Genomic DNA, 19,163 nt, shown 5'->3' with positions numbered 1-19,163 from the left:
GTTCACAATAAAATTAACAGAAAGGTACAGAGATTTTACATCCTTATTTTTTTGTTCCACTTTGAAACAAGCAGCAGATCTTTATAAGAAAAGACGGAACAAAGGATGCACTAGAGGTTTTCCCTGATCTCATCTCTTCTCTTCCCTTTTTTCTTTCGTCCTTAGACAGGGCTTAATTATGTTGCCCAGGCTGGTCTGAATAACTAGACTCCTACCTCTGGCTCTCAAGGAGCTGGTGCTATAAGCACATGCCATTGTGCCTGGCTGTCCTAATAATTGCTGCTTCCAACTTCCTCAAAGAAAATTAAACTTTTAAATTGTTTTTTTAAATAACAAAAAAAAAAAAAAACCCTAAGCATTTAACTCAAAAGCACTGAGATAGAATGATTACAAACTTTCACTACTTTGGAAAAACACCTTATCAACTATCAGGCTGGTTTCTGACAAGCTAATTCCAACCTAGATAAGGGCCAAGTGCCTCCATCTGTGGGGCAGCGAGACTGGACACTCACATGTCCAGCCTGAATGTCTGTGGGACAGAACAGCCATCTTTCTATCACAGGAACACCTCTGCCTGGATTCTAACTCCTCAGTGAGGAAAGCTCCCAAGTAGAGAGCCAGGCTTGTTTCCCCTATTGAGTGGGTAGAGGAAGAGACTACACATGGTCTGGAGCCACACACTCCAATTACAATGCCAGATGCACTGATGGGAAAGCCAGTACCCCCCATCGGTGGACCACATACATCACTCCTAGCAGTTCTCAGTGGCAGGCATCTCTGTTCACACTTGAGGGGCCCCAGTCCAGAGCAGTAGCATTAGGAGCTGAACCCACATGATCCAAGACCACACTTGAATTCTGTGGCACAGAGTCTCCCACCCCCCAAAACTCATGCCACCTGTTCTCTCCTGAGAACATCCTTGCAGGTCCCATCTGCTCTTTATAAGAGCAGTTTCTGAAGACTAATGGAAAAGCACATACAATTGGCATAGAGCCCCATGAGATAGTTCAGGCCTCTATAATGGACTCAGCAAGACCAGTCACATGATGTTTCATTCTCATGTCCTAGTGTCTTTTGCATATATCTAAAAAGTGTCATGAAGATCTCCTCCCATAAATTCAAACTAATTTCTTTAGACAGGATCAAATTTTCTGGGTCCACCTCCAAACTTTCCCTTCTGCTTTTTCCTGGGGGCAAAAAAAAGTACTACCTTTACATTATGTGACCTAATGAGTCAAGAACCAAGGAGGAAAGGTAAAGGAGGAAAACACACGGGTTCAAGGTAAAGGAAGCACATAGATCCATGTTCTGTAGAGCTTGAAGCTGGTACAAAGGCAGCAAAGGATCCCAAGCAGCATAGGCTATGTTTAATCCACCACACCATGACTCATTCCCTCTGACAGGCTCAGCACCAACTACACAGCTCCATCAGAAGTGAGGATGCATCTTTCCCTCAGAGAGAGCGCAGAAAGGGTTGAGGAGGACATGCAGAAAATGAGTTCCAGCTGGGCAGCTGGTGCCCAGAGCCACTTTGTATAACTGCATCAGAATCACCTAGAAGACAGGCAGGGTAGAGCAATCCTGCTATTCCCACAGTACTCTGGAAGCTGTGGCAGGAGGATCACAAGTTCAAGCCCAGTCACAGCAACTGAATGAGGCCCTAAGCAATTAAGTGAGATCCTACCTCAAAATAAAAAGTAAAAAGGGCTGGGGATGTGACTCCATCAGAGGTAAAGCACCCCTGAGTTAAATCCCCAGTACCAAAAAAAAAAACCACCTTGAAGAGTATTTAAACCCAAATCCACAGAACACTGTATACAAACGAGTCCTGACTACTGTTTTACCTTCTCTAAGAAAAATAACAGCCAACTAACACTTGAACAATTTTCCAGACTGCTCTGGACTAAATAAATGCCTTCACAAGTCACCCACCAGAGTCGTCCTCTGTGTCTGAGTCCTCTGCTGAGGGCTGTGCAGAAGCTGGCAGCTCAGCCAGCTTGAGGTCATACTTTCCTTCTTTCCCCATCCTGTAGGAATTGGTACTGCCTGTGTCCCACTGGACCCTGATCCACCCATCTTCTCCCAGTTCACCAATCACACGGCCGAGGCCTGGGGGTGGTCCATCCTGGGAAAGCCAAAATAAAAACCAGTCAAAGAGGGCACATGCCCTGCTGTATCCACCATGGTCTCTCTCTAATGACCTGCACATAAACATATCAGCCACCCTCCCTGTGAAGACATCTAAGTCAATGTAAGCAAACTTCACAGTAATAAACTAGTCCAAAACCTACATTCAAAATGTACAATTCACACCATTTTAAGTTAAGTGCCATGAAATAACATGCTCATGTTCCTTTACCCAATAAATAATGTCCACTCATGTTATTATTTCAATTTCCACTGAGAAAATGCAAAGGCAGGCTTTCCAGCAAAGTCCTGATGGGCTTTTCTTTGACCCTCTCAATCCCTCATGGGGCACTCACTGCAAAAGCAGAGACATGAAAAGAGCCCCAGTTCTTTGCATTCCCCCTCTTCTGCTTCCCCTGGAACTGGGCCCCACAGCGGACAGTCTGTTTCCTATTTCTAAGGGAGAAACTATTTTTAGGATGATGCTACTTTCCCTGGACATTTTCATTTCTACAGTACTGTGACAAAGCCCATGCTTAATAGTATAGCTGGTATAACCATATGAAGATGAACACTGCCCTAACTTAACTAGGGCAATGATAAGCGACCTCTCCCTGGGGGCACTTGAGAGAGATTAGGAAGTGATATGAATCTGGACATTTCATGGGCATATAGCCATGAGCTCTCAGAAGCAGCATCTGGGCTTCCTGCCCCTTCACAATACCAGCATTCAGAATGAGAATTACTTTTTTTTGCTCATTCTCAGTCCAGTTCCTGTTGCTCACAAAATGAAGCCATATGCCAGTGAGGTTTTTTTTAAATATCTGCCACTCTTTCCAGTCTTGGTTCTCCTTAAGGTGTCCCTTGCAGTAGGATGCTGTTACTCTCTGCTTGTTTTGCCTCTACTTAGCTGCTCAGGAATCAACAACTAAGTCATCCATCAATCACACCTGCCCTGAGTTAAGACAGTTAAATATTCCAGTTTCCACTAATATCATATACAGTAGGATGTGCTAAAGATAACCAGTGTGTGGTTCATGTGTTAAATCAAATCTCAGAGTACCTGATCGCCCCATTTCCAATCCACACCTCTCATGACCCTGGTTCCAATCTTCATCATGGCAGCCAGTTCTGGCCCTGAAACAGGGAGCTGCACAGGAGTTGTTTCCTTCCTTGTTTCTTCCAAAACCGTAGCAGAGGCTCCTCGGGCACAAGCATTCATATCTTCCTCAACATTGTCACAACTAGGACCTGTCAGAGCATCAAAAACAATAGCTCAGGGCTGGAGATATTGCTCAGTAGTAGAATAGTTGCCTAGCAGGAGTGAGGTCCTGGATTTGATCCCTGGTACTGCCAAAAAAAAAAAAAAACAAACCCAAAGAAATAGTTGAGCTGGTAGGTAGCTACAACACCCTAATTTACACACAGACACACACACACACCCAAGAAAATAGTAAGAACTGATGAAGACCTTAAAGAATCCATACTGTATTTTTAATCAATTTATTCAATAAAAAGTGTGGAATTTTTCCTGATTAAATCTAGTACAAAAAGAAGGTAAAGGGAGGGGCAAAGTATATAAACATGCTCAGAAAACAAAACGATATAAAAATGCTCAAAAAAGATATTAATTCTATTTCTAGGAATGACTCCCCACCCAAAAGAGCAAGATAAGATTTTAAGTTAGAAAGATACTTAACTTAAAGATAACTACCTAAATGCCTAACAATGGAAAATTAACAAACTTTTAATTATCATTTTGTACAAGAAATAGATGACAGCACAGGTCGCAGACAGGCCTATTACAAGATGAGTACTTGGCTGACACCTGGGAACCTGAATCTCAGGAGGGCTCCCTTATTCCCCAGGTGAAGAGCATGGCTCACTGTGTCTAAACTGTTTGCATAAACACTGTGGTCTATGCTATACCCTGCTTTCCTCTGGGACTGGGAACTTGGTATGTATCAGGCAGAGGTAGCTGCCTGATCATCCCCAATGAAAACTCTGGGCATCAAGTGTTTAATGAGCTTCCAGGGTAGACAGCAATTCATGCATGTCATCACAAGTTGATGGAGGGTGAGGTGGGGGGGGGGGGTGTGGATTAAGGGTCCTGTGTAACTGGTCTGGGAGAGGAAGGACTCCATAAGCTTGTTCCTGGTTTCCTCAGGATTTTGCCCAGATACCTTTTCCCCTTGATGACTCTGCATTGTACCTGTTCAGTGTAACAAATTGTAGCTCTTAGTACAACCACCTGCCAAGACTTGTGAGTTCTCCAGGCAAATTAAATCTGAGGTAGAAGATTAGAAGCTCCAGACACAGGGCAGCAGGAGAAAGATTCTCTACTACAACTCTAATTCTTCCTCAAACACTGCAAAAGAATGGTTGATAGAATAAAGAATGAAGCAGGCAGGGCAGGACAAATATTTGCTGCCTGGATGGCTGTGGAGTCATCCACAGTATGAAACAGAAACTGAGCTGTTCTCAATTGAAAAGAAGTAACATTTATCAATGGATCTGAAAACAATAAACTAAGCCCCAGGAGGGTGGATCCCTGGCTGCTTTGGGGCTCATTGAAGCTACAAGGGAAGAAAATGCAGTCCTCCTTACTCCTTTCAGCTTTTGTTTTCTCCTCAGGGTGGGAGAAACAAAGAGTCCAAATGGTCCCAAAGGCAGGCTTAGGTGTGCCAAAAATATGAAAACTTTGTGTTCCTCTCTCCTCTAAGCTTAAAAAAGGTTAAATCCCAGGGCAAGAACAAAGCTTTAGGGTGGGGTTGCGGCCTAGTGGTAGAGAACTTGCCTCGAATGTGTGAGGACCTGGGTTCAATTCTCAGCACCGCACATGAATAAATGAATAAAATAAGGGTCCATCAACAATTTAAAAAAAAATTTTTTTAAAAAAAGAACAAAGCTTTAAACTAAAGAGGGAAACAGTCTTTTCTTCAGCTTAGTAGCTGCCTAGGCCACAGATACCCAGGAGCAAAGAGGAATTGCCAGCCAACTACAATGTCCCAGCTGTCCTGTCAACCTTAAAAATGCTAAATTTAGTACTAGGGGCTGAAAATAAAATTGCAATGAGGTAAAAGGAGTTCTTTTTTAATTGTATTTTTCTAGGTGGTTATTTTTTTTTATTGGTGCATCTGGAACAACATAAAATGAAGGGCAATTTCTAGGAGATACGACTGTGTCATTTTTTTTTAAGCGATTCTTCATTGCTAATGAGGCATTAAGTAATTAATCAGATGAATGACTATTAGAGGCCAGCTGTGTTCCAGCCTGATGTTTTTCAATGGGTCAATGTGAACTTTAAGATAAAAGAGTCTGAGAAAAACCTTCTTTCTCATTTGGACTTGGGCCAACCATTGGCCTTCAAGCATCTCAAACTTTTCATCCAAAGAACAGCACTATCAATCAACTAGATCTAAGAGACATATACAGAACACTCCATCCAAAGAGTAAAATACATATTCTTCTCAGTATACATGGACTATTCTCCAGGATAAACCATGTATTAGACCACAAAACAACTCTTAAATTTAAAGATAGTAAACTCATACAAATGTCCTTCAACCAAAATGGAATGACTAGAAATTCACTCACTTGCAGAAAATATGCAAATATGTGGAAATTAAACAATACACACTTAAGCAATCTCTGGGTCAAAAAAAAATCACAATACATGTTAAAAAAATTTTTTGAGGGGCTGGGGATGTGGCTCAAGCGGTAGCACGCTTGCCTGGTATACGTGCCGCCCTGGTTCGCGATCCTCAGCACCACATACAGACAGGGATGTTGTGTCTACTGAAAACTAAAATAAATATTAAAAATTCTCTCTCTCTCTCTCAAAAAAAAAATATTTTGAGACACACGAAAACACAACATATCAAAACTTAGGTAGTACAGCAAAAGCAGTGCTAAAAAGGACACTTACATTTATGAAAGCATGCACTTTAAAAAGATCTCAATCAATAGAAAAATAAAATAGAAAAATCAGTTACCAGAAGGTAAATGAAATAGAGAATAGGAAAACAATCGAAGCAACAAAACCAAAAATTGTTGTTTTTTTTTTAAAAAGTCAGTAAAATGGGCTGGGGATGTGGCTCAAGCGGTAGCGCGCTCGCCTGGCATGCGTGCGGCCCGGGTTCGATCCTCAGCACCACATACCAACAAAGATGTTGTGTCCGCCGAGAACTAAATAAAATAAATATTAAAAATTAAAAAAAAAAAAAAAAAAAAAAAAAAAAATAAAAAGTCAGTAAAATTAACAAATCTCTGTGGAATAACTACAAAAAAAAAAGGAGAGAGAGAGAGGAGATGCAAATAAATAAAATCAAATATATAAGAAAATTACTACCAGCATAAAAATGCTTATAAAAGAATATTATGAAAAATTGTATGCCAATCAACAGGATTACCTAGATAAAATGGATAAAACTCTAGAATCACACAAATAACCTGAGTCAAGAAGAAATAGAAAATCTGAATTGATCTATAACAAGTAAAGAGATTGAATGAGTAGTCAATAACCTCTCAAAGAAAGCACAAAACCACTAGTCTTAACAGGTAAATTCTATCAAACATTTAAAAAAGAATTAACACCTACTTTCAAATCCTTCTAAAATAGAGAGCATTAGGGAACACTTCCTAATTCATTCTGTGAAGCCATCATTACCCCAAAAACTGTAAAACTACAAAGTATTGCTAAATGAAATTAAAGACCTAAATAAAGGCAAAGACATCTCACATTCATAGAATAAAAGTTAATATTATTAAGATGGCAAAACTCCCCCAAAGTGACCTATAAATTGTATATAACGCCTAGCAAAATTCCAAAAGTCTTTTGTAGATATAGAAAATAATTCATATGAAAATGCAAAGGACCCAAAATAGCCAAAATAATCTTGAGAAAGAAAAGCAAAGTTGAAAGACCCTGATGTCTCAAAAGTTACTATCCAAAAGTCACTACTCAAAAGTCTGTGAATGTTACTATTCATATGAAAATGCAAAGGACCCAAAATAGCCAAAATAATCTTGAGAAAGAAAAGCAAAGTTGAAAGACCCTCATGTCTCAAAAGTTACTATTCAAAAGTCACTACTCAAAAGTCTGTAAATGTTACTACAAAGCCACAATGTTCAAAACAGTACAGTACTAGCATAAATAATAGACATATAGAATAACAGAAAGAAACTTAGAATCCAAAAATAAAATCTTCAGTATCTACAGACAATTATTTTTCATAAGGATACCCACATGTTGAGGGAAAAAATGATCTTTTCAACAAATGACACTGAGAAAGCTGGAAAACAACAACAAAAAGCTGGACTCTTACCTAGCATCAAGCAAAAATTTATCTAAAAATGGACTACAACTTTAAATATAAGAGCTAACCTTTTAAAATTTACACCAGAAAACATAGGGGACAATCTTCATCCTCCTTAAATTTGACAATGGTGTTTTGGATGTGATACCAAAAGCAGATGATGACCCCCAAAAAAAAGATTTCATCAAAATTGAAAACTGAGTGCATCAAAGGGAAAATAACCCACAGAATGGGAGAAAGTTCCTCAGATCATATATCTAGTAAAGATCTACAGATATGTAAAAGGCTAGCAACCAGGAATATCTTTGGAAGAGTTTGAGGATTGGTGTCAATTCCTCTTTAAATATCAGGTACACTTAAGTGATATTGATATTCCTACAACTCAACTACAAAAGGCCAACAAACAACCCAATTCAAAACTGCTCAATGGAACTATGTAGACATTTCCCCAAAGAAGATATGCAAATGGCTAACATATAAAGATTGTCAATATCCACTCACCATTAGTGAAATGCAAATGAAAACCTCAATGAGATACCACTTTCCACCCACTAGGATGTCCTTAATTCAAAAACAACAACAAAACAACAAAAAATAACCAGTTGGTAAGAATGTAGAGAAACAGAAGCCCTTGAAAGTAAAATGGTGCCCCACTATGGAATAGGTGGGTATGTCTCCACAAATTAAGCATGGTCATATCATCATATAACCTTACAATTCTGCCCCTAGGTACATCATCAAAAGAGCTGGAGAGAGAGATCCAACATGGCGGCGGGCGCGGAGAGATCAAGTCTCTGACCTCTTCAGCTGTGCGGGCATAGGGAGTCGTAAACAGTCTAAATGCTGTTTGCTCAGGATCACTAGGCAATGCTGAGCTGACTTGGATCTGGGGCGAACAGTCTGGGCCTCTCAGAACACACACTGAGCCCGGATCGGCTGAATACAAGCTCCCGTTTGCCTGCTTCCCGCAGACAAACAGCTGTGACTCAGCACTAATCCATCCGGCTGAAACAACTGGTCAGCCCTTCTGATCCTACGGAGGTAAATGCCAACTGAGCCTTCATAGATAGTGGCCACAGGTTTGAAACGGGGCTTGGGAGAGACAGTAAGGACCCACCCATTGCATTGGTCTCCTGGCAAAGGGAAACGAACTGTCACCATTTGCAAGAGATACCACCATGGCAGAGAACTGACGTCACCAGACTGTGGTGGAGGAGATAACTTCATTGAAACCTGCGGCTACAAGTGTGTAATCCCCTAGCCTTCCCTCTCCACACATCGGGGAAACCGTAAGGGCCCCTCCCAGCTCTCCCGTGCGCACGATAGCCAGACCGAGGGAATCAGAAGTGGCGCGGGACCAGCGTTTCAGAACTCCCGGCTACCGCTCCCACCAGTGCTGACAACTGAGGTCTCTTGCACCAACTACCAGGGGCGTGGCTACCGGAGGGCAAGTAAAATTCGCTGAGGATTCTCAGCCCCAAGCTCTACAAACTTAAGGTTTGAATTCTACCTGCTTACTCTCATTCACTTTAGTGACTTCTTCCCTTCCCTTCTAATACCTTTCCTCCCAAGCATCAAATAAATTTATAGGAGTAAACAGTAACTCAGCAGTCAAACAGAACAAGAAGTAACATGAGCAGCATGAAAAAGCAAGGAAGAAAAGGAGTACAAACAATGCAGGACAGCCTAAATATTCAGGAGGACCTAGAATCATCAGAAAAATGGTCATATAAAGAACTCAAGGAACACCTTAGACAGATGGAATGGAACCTTAAAGAGGATATGAGACAGCAAATTCAAACAGTGAAAGAACACATTGAAAACGAATTACATAAACAGATAAAAGAAGAAGTTAAGCATCTTTATCAGGAGATAGAGATTATAAAAAAATCAAACAATAATTCTAGAAATGAAGGAAACTATAAACCAAATTAAAAACTCAAATGAGAGTATCACTAACAGAGTGGAGCAAGTAGAAGCCAGAACGTCAGATAATGAAGACAAAATATATCATCTTGAAAAGAGTCTAGCCAACTCAGAAAGGCAGGTAAAAAATCACGAGAAAAACATCCAAGAGTTATGGGATAACATAAAAAAACCAAACTTAAGAGTCATCGGGATACAGGAAGGTATAGAGATTCAAACCAAGGGAATGAGTAACCTGCTGAATGAAATAATTACAGAAAACTTTCCAGAAATAAAAAAAGGAAACGGATATACAAATTGTAGATGCATACAGGACACCGAGCATACAAAATCACAGTAGACCAACGCCAAGACACATTGTTATGAAGATATCCAATATACAGAACAAAGAGAAAATATTAAAAGCTACAAGAGAAAGGAGGCAGATTACATTCAGGGGTAAACCAATAAGGTTAACAACGGATTTTTCATCACAGACGCTGAAAGCAAGAAGTTCATGGAACAATGTATTTCGAACACTGAAAGGCAATGGATGCCAACCAAGAATTCGGTATCCAGCAAAATTAAGCTTCAGGTATGACAACGAAATAAAAATCTTTCACGATAAACTAAAGTTAAAAGAATTTGCAGCCAGAAAACCAGCATTGCAAAGCATCTTGAGCAAAACACTACACGAGGAAGAAATGAAAAACAATAACCAAAACCATCAGTGGGAAGTGCCTCGGTAAAGACAGAGGGCGGGGGAGAGATAGTCATGGAGAAACAAACTAAATTTAAAAAAAAAAAGAATAAATAATCAAACATGGCTGGAAGTACAAACCATATATCAATAGTAACTCTAAATGTTAATGGCTTAAACTCTCCAATAAAGCGACATAGGCTGGTAACATGGATTAAAAAAACAAATCCAACAATATGCTGCCTCCAGGAGACACATCTGATTGGAAAAGACATACACAGGCTGAAGGTGAAACGATGGGAAAAAATATACCATGCACACGGTCCTCGTAAGCAAGCAGGGGTGGCCATCTCCATATCAAATAAAATCGACTTCAAGACTAAGTTAATTAAAAGGGATAAGGAAGGACATTATATACTGTTAAAAGGAACCATTCACCAACAAGACATAACAATTATCAATATTTATGCACCAAATAATGGTGCTGCGACATTCATAAAACAAATTCTCCTCAAGTTCAAGAATCAAATAGACCACAACACAATAATTATGGGTGACTTCAACACACCACTCTCACCATTGGACAGATCCTCCAAACAAAAGTTGAATAAAGAAACTATAGAACTCAATACCACAATCAATAACCTAGACTTAACTGACATATATAGAATATATCAACCATCATCAAATGGATATACTTTTTTCTCAGCAGCACATGGATCCTTCTCAAAAATAGACCATCTATTATGCCATAGGGCAACCCTCAGTAAATATAAAGGGGTGGAGATAATACCATGCATTTTATCTGATCATAATGGAATGAAACTGGAAATCAATGATAAAAGAAGGAAGGAAAAATCCTACATCACATGGAAAATGAACAATATGCTACTGAATGATCAGTGGGTTACAGAAGACATAAAGGAGGAAATAAAAAAATTCTTAGAGATAAATGAAAATACAGACACAACTTATCGGAATCTATGGGACACAATGAAAGCAGTTTTAAGAGGGAAATTCATCGCCTGGAGGTCATTCCTCAAAAAAAGAAAAAAACAACAAATAAATGAGCTCACACTTCATCTCAAAGCCCTAGAAAAGGAAGAGCAAAACAACAGCAAATGTAGCAGAAGGCAAGAAATAATTAAAATCAGAGCGGAAATCAATGAAATTGAAACAAAAGAAACTATTGAAAAAATTAACAAAACTAAAAGTTGGTTCTTCGAAAAAATAAATAAGATCGACAGACCCTTAGCCATGCTAACGAAGAGAAGAAGAGAGAGAACTCAAATTACTAACATACGGGATGAAAAAGGCAATATCACAACAGATGCTACAGAAATACAGAAGACAATTAGAAATTATTTTGAAAACCTATATTCCAATAAAATAGAAGATAGTGAAGACATCGATAAATTTCTTAAGTAATATGATTTGCCCAGACTGAGTCAGGAGGATACACACAATTTGAACAGACCAATATCAATGGATGAAATTGAAGAAGCCATCAAAAGACTACCAACCAAGAAAAGCCCAGGACCAGATGGGTATACAGCGGAGTTTTACAAAACCTTTAAAGAAGAAGTAATTCCAATACTTTTCAAGTTATTTCAGGAAATAGAAAAAGAGGGAGCTCTTCCAAATTCATTCTATGAGGCCAACATCACCCTGATTCTGAAACCAGACAAAGACACCTCAAAGAAAGAAAACTACAGACCAATATCTCTAATGAACCTAGATGCAAAAATCCTCAATAAAATTCTGGCGAATCGAATACAAAAACACATCAAAAAAATTATGCACCATGATCAAGTAGGATTCATCCCTGGGATGCAAGGATGGTTCAATATACGGAAATCAATAAATGTTATTCACCACATCAATAGACTTAAAGAACCATATGATCATCTCGATAGACGCAGAAAAAGCATTCGACAAAGTACAGCATCCCTTTATGTTCAAAACATTAGAAAAACTAGGGATAACAGGAACTTACCACGACATTGTAAAAGCTATCTATGCTAAGCCTCAGGCCAGCATCATTCTGAATGGAGAAAAATTGAAGGCATTCCCTCTAAAATCTGGAACAAGACAGGGATGCCCTCTATCACCACTTCTATTCAATATAGTTCTCGAAACACTGGCCAGAGCAATTAGACAGACGAAAGAAATTAAAGGCATAAAAATAGGAAAAGAAGAACTTAAATTATCACTATTTGCAGGTAACATGATTCTATACCTAGAAGACCCAAAAGGGTCTACAAAAAAACTACTAGAACTAATAAATGAATTCAGCAAAGTGGCAGGATATAAAATCAACACCCATAAATCAAAGGCATTTCTGTATATCAGCAACAAAACTTCTGAAATGGAAATGAGGAAAAACACCCCATTCACAATATCCTCAAAAAAAATAAAATACTTGGGAATCAACCTAACAAAAGAGGTGAAAGATTTATACAATGAAAACTACAGAACCCTAAAGAGAGAAGTAGAAGAAGATCTTAGAAGATGGCAAAATATACCCTGTTCATGGATAGGCAGAACATTATCAAAATGGCGATATTACCAAAAGTTCTCTATAGGTTTAATCCAATGCCAATCAAAATCCCAACGGCATTTCTTCTAGAAATAGATAAAGCAATCATGAAATTGATATGGAAAAATAAAAGACCCAGAATAGCAAAAACAATTCTAAGCAGGAAGTGTGAATCAGGTGGTATAGCGATACCAGATTTCAAGCCATATTACAGAGCAATAGTGACAAAAACAGCATGGTACTGGTACCAAAACAGGCGGGTGGACCAATGGTATAGAATAGAGGACACAGAGACTAATCCACAAAGTTACAACTATCTTATATTTGATAAAGGGGCTAAAAGCATGCAATGGAGGAAGGATAGCATCTTCAACAAATGGTGTTGGGAAAACGGGAAAACCATATGCAACAAAATGAAACTGAATCCCCTTCTCTCGCCATGCACAAAAGTTAACTCAAAATGGATCAAGGAGCTTGATATCAAATCAGAGACTCTGCATCTGATAGAAGAAAAAGATGGCTCCGATCTACATATTGTGGGGTCGGGCTCCAAATTCCTTAATAGGACACCATAGCACAAGAGTTAATAACAAGAATCAACAAATGGGACTTACTTAAACTAAAAAGTTTTTTCTCAGCAAGAGAAACAATAAGAGAGGTAAATAGGGAGCCTACATCATGGAAACAAATTTTTACTCCTCACACTTCAGATAGAGCCCTAATATCCAGAGTATACAAAGAACTCAAAAAATTAGACAATAAGATAACACATAACCCAATCAACAAATGGGCCAAGGACCTGAACAGACACTTCTCAGAGGAGGATATACAATCAATCAACAAGTACATGAAAAAATGCTCACCATCTCTAGCAGTCAGAGAAATGCAAATCAAAACCACCCTAAGATACCATCTCACTCCAGTAAGATTGGCAGCCGCTATGAAGTCAAACAACAACAAGTGCTGGCGAGGATGTAGAGAAAAGGGTACACTTGAACATTGCTGGTGGGACTGCAAATTGGTGCGGCCAATTTGGAAAGCAGTATGGAGATTCCTGGGAAAGCTGGGAATGGAACCACCATTTGACCCAACTATTGCCCTTCTCGGACTATTCCCTGAAGACGTTAAAAGAGCATACTACAGGGATACTGCCACATCGATGTTCATAGCAGCACAATTCACAATAGCTCGACTGTGGAACCAACCCAGATGCCCTTCAATAGATGAATGGATTAAAAAAATGTGGCATTTATACACCATGGAGTATTACGCAGCACTGAAAAATGACAAAATCATAGAATTTGCAGGGAAATGGATGGCACTAGAGCAGATTATGCTTAGTGAAGCTAGCCAATCCCTAAAAAACAAATACCAAATGTCTTCTTTGATATAATGAGAGCAACTATGAACAGAGCAGGGAGGAAGAGCAGGAAGAAAAGATTAACATTAAACAGAGACATGAGATGGGAGGGAAAGGGAGAGAAAAGGGAAATTGCATGGAAATGAAGGGAGACCCTCATTGCTATACAAAATTACATAGAAGAGGTTGTGAGGGGAATGGGAAAATAAACAAGGAGAGAAATGAATTACAGTAGATGGGGTAGAGAGAGAAGATGTGAGGGAAGGGGAGGGGGAATAGTAGGGGATAGGAAAGGTAGCAGAATACAACAGTTACTAATAGGGCATTATGTAAAATTGTGGATGTGTAACCGACGTGATTCTGCAATCTGCATTTGGGGTAAAAATTGGGAGTTCATAACCCACTTCAATCTAATGTATGAAATATGATACGTCAAGAGCTTTGTAATGTTGTGAACAACCAATAAAAAAAAAAAAAGAGCTGGAGAGAGGTGTTCAAACAAAAATTTGTATACAAATGTTCCTAGCAGAATTACTCACAAAAGCCAAATGGCAAAAACAGTCCAAATACACAGAAAAATGCTATATATTCATATAATGAAACACTTTTCACTCAAAGTGGCATAAAATACCAAAATAAGCCAGACACCAAAGGCCACAAATTCCATTTGATTCCATTTTATGAAATACCATGAATATGCAAATCTATAGAAAGAGAAGCAGATTTACAATTGCCAGGGACTGAGGAGTGGAGGAAATCAAAAGTGATTGTTAAATGGGTATAGGGTTTGCACATGAGATGATGAAAAGTTCTATAACTATAGTAGTAGCAATTGTACAAAATTGTTAATGTACTTAAAACCATGGAATTAAAAATCTAAAATTGCTAAAAGCTAATTTTATATTATCTGTATCTTACCATAGTAAAAAAGAAAAAAAGAGTGATATCAAAGCAAAATTGTGACATTTTTCATAAAAGACCCAAAGCTGGTGCCAACCTACCAATTAGCCGTAGTGCTGTCTGAGTAAGGGCCAATGTGCCGGAGTTGAGCAGGAGGTCGAGGTTGTTCGCACCATGCTGCAGGGTGAGCATGCTGAGCATTACCAGAAGAAAGCGTGCTTGTGGGATGGTCCCCAAGCTGGGTCCCGAGGGGTTCTCATTGGTAATGGTTTGCAGAGGAACAGGCTGAATACCTGGTAAGCATTAACATTCAATTGCTCAATTTCTTATTCACAGATATAAAAATATACATGATACAGAAAGCATTGGTATTTTGTTGTTTATTTTAACTTCTATTTTTCAGTGAGTGTCTCCATATAGTATGGACACAGGGCAGCTATGTTTTGCTTTACAACAGTCCTTCCACCTGTACTCCTCACACAGTTATATCCATCTGTCTCTAAGACTTAGCATGCTGCTCTCTAAATATCCCTGAGGCCTCCTTTCATTCCCAACCTAACAGTTATGTTTCACTTTTATCCCTCAAAACCACTCCTAGCATTTCATTGTGGATGCTCAAATTACCCAGGAAATAAGTATTAATGCAGAACACAGACATGTTACAAGTGTATAGCATAAGTGATAACCATTAAAATGTGAAAATGTAGTTTTATGTGAGAGTACTTCAAGATTTTGTCTTCTGTCAAATTTGGAAAGTTCTCTTTAGAATCTGAAAGTTCACAGTGGCTTAGATTATCAATCTAATAATCAAGCAAAAAGTGGCATTTGCAAGTATCTACAACATATAATGAATGCCAAACTATGAAATGATGCTGATGCAGTCATTGACATTACCACAATATCAACTTTAATACAGTCTTTTAAACACTGGGGAATTTTTTAAACTCACCAAGCTCTTTAAATCTGGCATTTGCATCCATCAAAACATTTCGAATATTCTGAACAGCCCAAGCATACAACTTGCCAAAAGTTACTTCCAGTAGCATCCGATTAAAAGGCGGGATCAAATCAACATCCTTTAAACAATCTGTAAGAGGTTCCCTTTCAAACAAAGATTTTAAAAAAGAAATTACTTAGGACATTGCCAGACTTTTAACTTCAGTAGAACAATGTTGTGTTGCCACAGATTCCCATAATTAAGAAAAAAATGTTATAAAGTTTTACCCTATATCAATTCCCTCAGGAATAAGCCTTTGCCATCCACAAAACATAGCATACTGCACAGATGGAAGTAGGAAATTTTTGGCTGCCAGTTTCAAAATTGTATCTATCCCTTCCAGGCGAACCTCTGCTCTCTCCAACTGCAAGATGAATGCATACAGTTCAGTGTTGGGTTTATTACTCGATGAAGAGAGAAATGTTCTCATAAAACATTACCTGTTTTAGTAGGCACTTTCTCATTTTTTCCACATCCACAGGCTCTTCTTTAAGGGCAAATTCAGCAATTGTACTGAGGAGGGCAGACTGTGGATAAAGACCCTGAACATTCTGCTTCAACCATTTGTATTTGTGAACACCTGTAACTGTATTCAACAGTGGCTGCCATTTATCCTAACAAACAAGAACAATACGCACCATTAGTTTACCATTTTTTGGGGGGGGATGGGGGGGTGGTACTGGGGATTGAACTCAGGGGCACTCGACCACTGAGCCACATCTTTTTTTTTTGTATTTTCTATTTAGAGACAGGGCCTCACTGAGTTGCTTAGCACTTCTGCTGAGGCTGGCTTTGAACTCTCGATCCTCCCACCTCAGCCTCCTGAGCTGCTAAGAGTACAAGCATGAGCCATCACACCTGGCTAGTTTATCTTATTAACATGTATTCTAAAAGTTACTTTAATATAAATAAATAATGGCAATAAATTTAAATTAGGGCTAGAGTTGTACTCAGTGGTGGAGCACTTGCCTCACATGTGAGAAGCACTGGGTTCAATCCTCAGCACCACATAAAAATAAATAAATAAAATAAAGGTATTGTGTCCATCCACAACTAAAAATAAAAATAAATAAATAAATTTAAATGAATAAGTTTTTGTTTTGTCGGTTGTTTTTTTGTGATGTTGGGGATCAAGCCCAAGACCTCACACATTCTAGGAATATGTTCTAGTGCTGAGCTAAATAGGCCACCATACCCAGATATTTTACAATATATAGTTTTTATTCAAAAAATTATGCAATGTTTATAAGTGAATTTATAATCTCTATATTAATATACTTTGGAACAGGCTAACTCTGCATATAAAGTTTAAGATTCCCATCATGTGTTAATAGCCGCAGGAACCAAAACTGTTTCTGGAACAAAGGATATGATATATTCAATAAATGGCAAATGAATAATGATGCAAGTTAGTACCAAAAATAAAAGTACACACTTCTGTAGCTATAGCTATGACCAGAGTACCATCAGTCAAGTCCATTAGGCATCAATGGGGGCTGTACTTTTAATTACAATCTGGTTTTATTCACTACCCTAAAGGTGCTCAGAACAAAGGCAATACTTGCAAATTCATTTGCCGTGTGCTATGTTTCTATTCATCCAATCTCAGAATCACAGAAAATACTTCACCTTGGGAGATTTAATTGTAATGGGTCTTTTATCCACATTTATCGGACTATGAGGCAAAATGCAAGCTTCTTCTAAATCACTCTCTTCATTCCCAATTTTTTCTTCATCATCAGTAGATTCTGGCTTCTTAGGCACTGTTTGAAAACATCATGCATTATGAAAAATCATTTACTTAAATAAAATTTTAAATTAGGAAACATTGAAGTTCGCCTGAAAAAATGAATATTTTCTTCAAAGAAAAACGTAAACAATATTGTAAACCATAATGCTGAAATGACAAAAGTATCACAATTAGTTTCCCATGACAACCAGTAATAACACTCTGCCACACTGTGTCAAGGACAAAAAGAATGAGTGTCCTCTGAAGGGTAGGAGCTCTAATATTCTACTCTCTCATTATCAAGACAACTGACATTAAATTTAATAAATTTTTTTTTAAAAAAAACTTTCTTTTGCCCATCAGTCTAGTAAAGTCACAGTATTTACTTTTTACAGTATTAATTTTCTAGTTACCAAATCATTACACACAGAATTCCCAGTTGTTTCATTATCTGATCTTTTGGAAAAATAAGCAGGCTCTTTATGTTTAATTATAAGTACACATAAATATCATGGCAGTAGGTGGAAATGCCAAGTACACTGAATAATAGCAAGCAGCTTTTCTCTAAAATCAGGGATTCAATACATGTAGTTGCTTTAACAGTATTTCCCAACCTTTCATATTCTTTTTTTTTTTTTTTGAGAGAGAGAGAGAGAGAGAGAATTTTTTAATAATTATTTTTCAGTTTTCGGTGGACACAACATCTTTATTTTATTTTTATGTGGTGCTGAGGATCCAACCCAGCGCCCCGCGCATGCCACGCAAGCGAGTTACCGCTTGAGCTACATCCCCAGCCCACCTTTCATATTCTTACCTCTCTTTTTCCTTCGTTCTCGTATTATCTTCTGAGCTATCCTCCTCCAACGGGGCAAAGAACTTAGCAGTTTAAACTTAGACATTATAGAGAGGTCATTGCATACCGCAGGTCTCAATTCATTGAAGAGAAATCTCAAACGTTCAATGACAGGAGCGCAGACTTCCTTATAAGAACGGCCCTGTTCTTGATGAGTCTGCAAAGTTAAATGTGAACAAAAAACTTAACAAGTATTTCAGCAACTGAATGCACAGCAAAGGAGAAAGAGAATTAAAATGTATTCACCTTAATGAGTGAGCATTTTGCTTGGTAGACAACTCTACAAACATCCACCACTGATTTAGGCAATGTTCTGTGCTTTACTTGCTCAATACCAAGCGTGCCTGCATGAACTAAAGCTAATGCCACATGACCTGTAAGACATTTAAAAGGAGGGAAGAGCAAAAAAGAATGTGTATTACATGTCAATTGGAAGGTCTCAGTACAGCTAAAATATGTGGAATTGAGCTTCATACCTAAATCTTCATGTTTTAAGAGGCAACATAATAGCAAACGGCCAACCTCTTCCACAGGATGTTCAGGAGGAAAGGTAATGGGTGTGGTCAAGTGGCACTGCCTACAGTACCTTTCAATTTGACACAGAAAGTCCTGCAACAGAAATGGCCAGAGAAAACTTCAGAGCTACCCAGTGAATCTTCATAAATCCTAGTGGGCCACAGCTTCTGATGTATTTGCAATCAGTAATGAATGCTCTCAAGCCTTGCTGACACATGA

At 38.6% G+C, this 19,163-nt stretch overlaps 1 protein-coding gene across 5 annotated transcripts in view; it reads right to left on the bottom strand.

Annotated features, from left to right (window-relative positions):
* Herc2 (HECT and RLD domain containing E3 ubiquitin protein ligase 2) overlaps positions 1-19,163 on the bottom strand; it is a 207,631-nt gene that overhangs the window by 97,988 nt on the left and 90,480 nt on the right. For all 5 annotated transcript variants that reach the window (XM_026400487.2, XM_026400485.2, XM_026400490.1 and 2 more), the window contains 10 exons: positions 18,905-19,037; positions 18,675-18,802; positions 18,390-18,585; positions 17,476-17,609; positions 16,287-16,460; positions 16,074-16,210; positions 15,799-15,950; positions 14,951-15,142; positions 3,191-3,378; positions 1,933-2,125 (listed from right to left, as the gene is read on the bottom strand). In XM_026400487.2, coding sequence (XP_026256272.1) covers positions 1,933-2,125; positions 3,191-3,378; positions 14,951-15,142; positions 15,799-15,950; positions 16,074-16,210; positions 16,287-16,460; positions 17,476-17,609; positions 18,390-18,585; positions 18,675-18,802; positions 18,905-19,037 — 1,627 coding nt within the window. The remainder of the gene's footprint in view (positions 1-1,932; positions 2,126-3,190; positions 3,379-14,950; positions 15,143-15,798; positions 15,951-16,073; positions 16,211-16,286; positions 16,461-17,475; positions 17,610-18,389; positions 18,586-18,674; positions 18,803-18,904; positions 19,038-19,163) is intronic.

Source organism: Urocitellus parryii, chromosome 6 (assembly GCF_045843805.1).
Source record: "Urocitellus parryii isolate mUroPar1 chromosome 6, mUroPar1.hap1, whole genome shotgun sequence".
Taxonomy (NCBI): domain Eukaryota; kingdom Metazoa; phylum Chordata; class Mammalia; order Rodentia; family Sciuridae; genus Urocitellus; species Urocitellus parryii.
The sequence above is the reverse complement of the archived record's forward strand: the minus strand, read 5'-3'. Positions and strand labels throughout refer to the sequence as shown.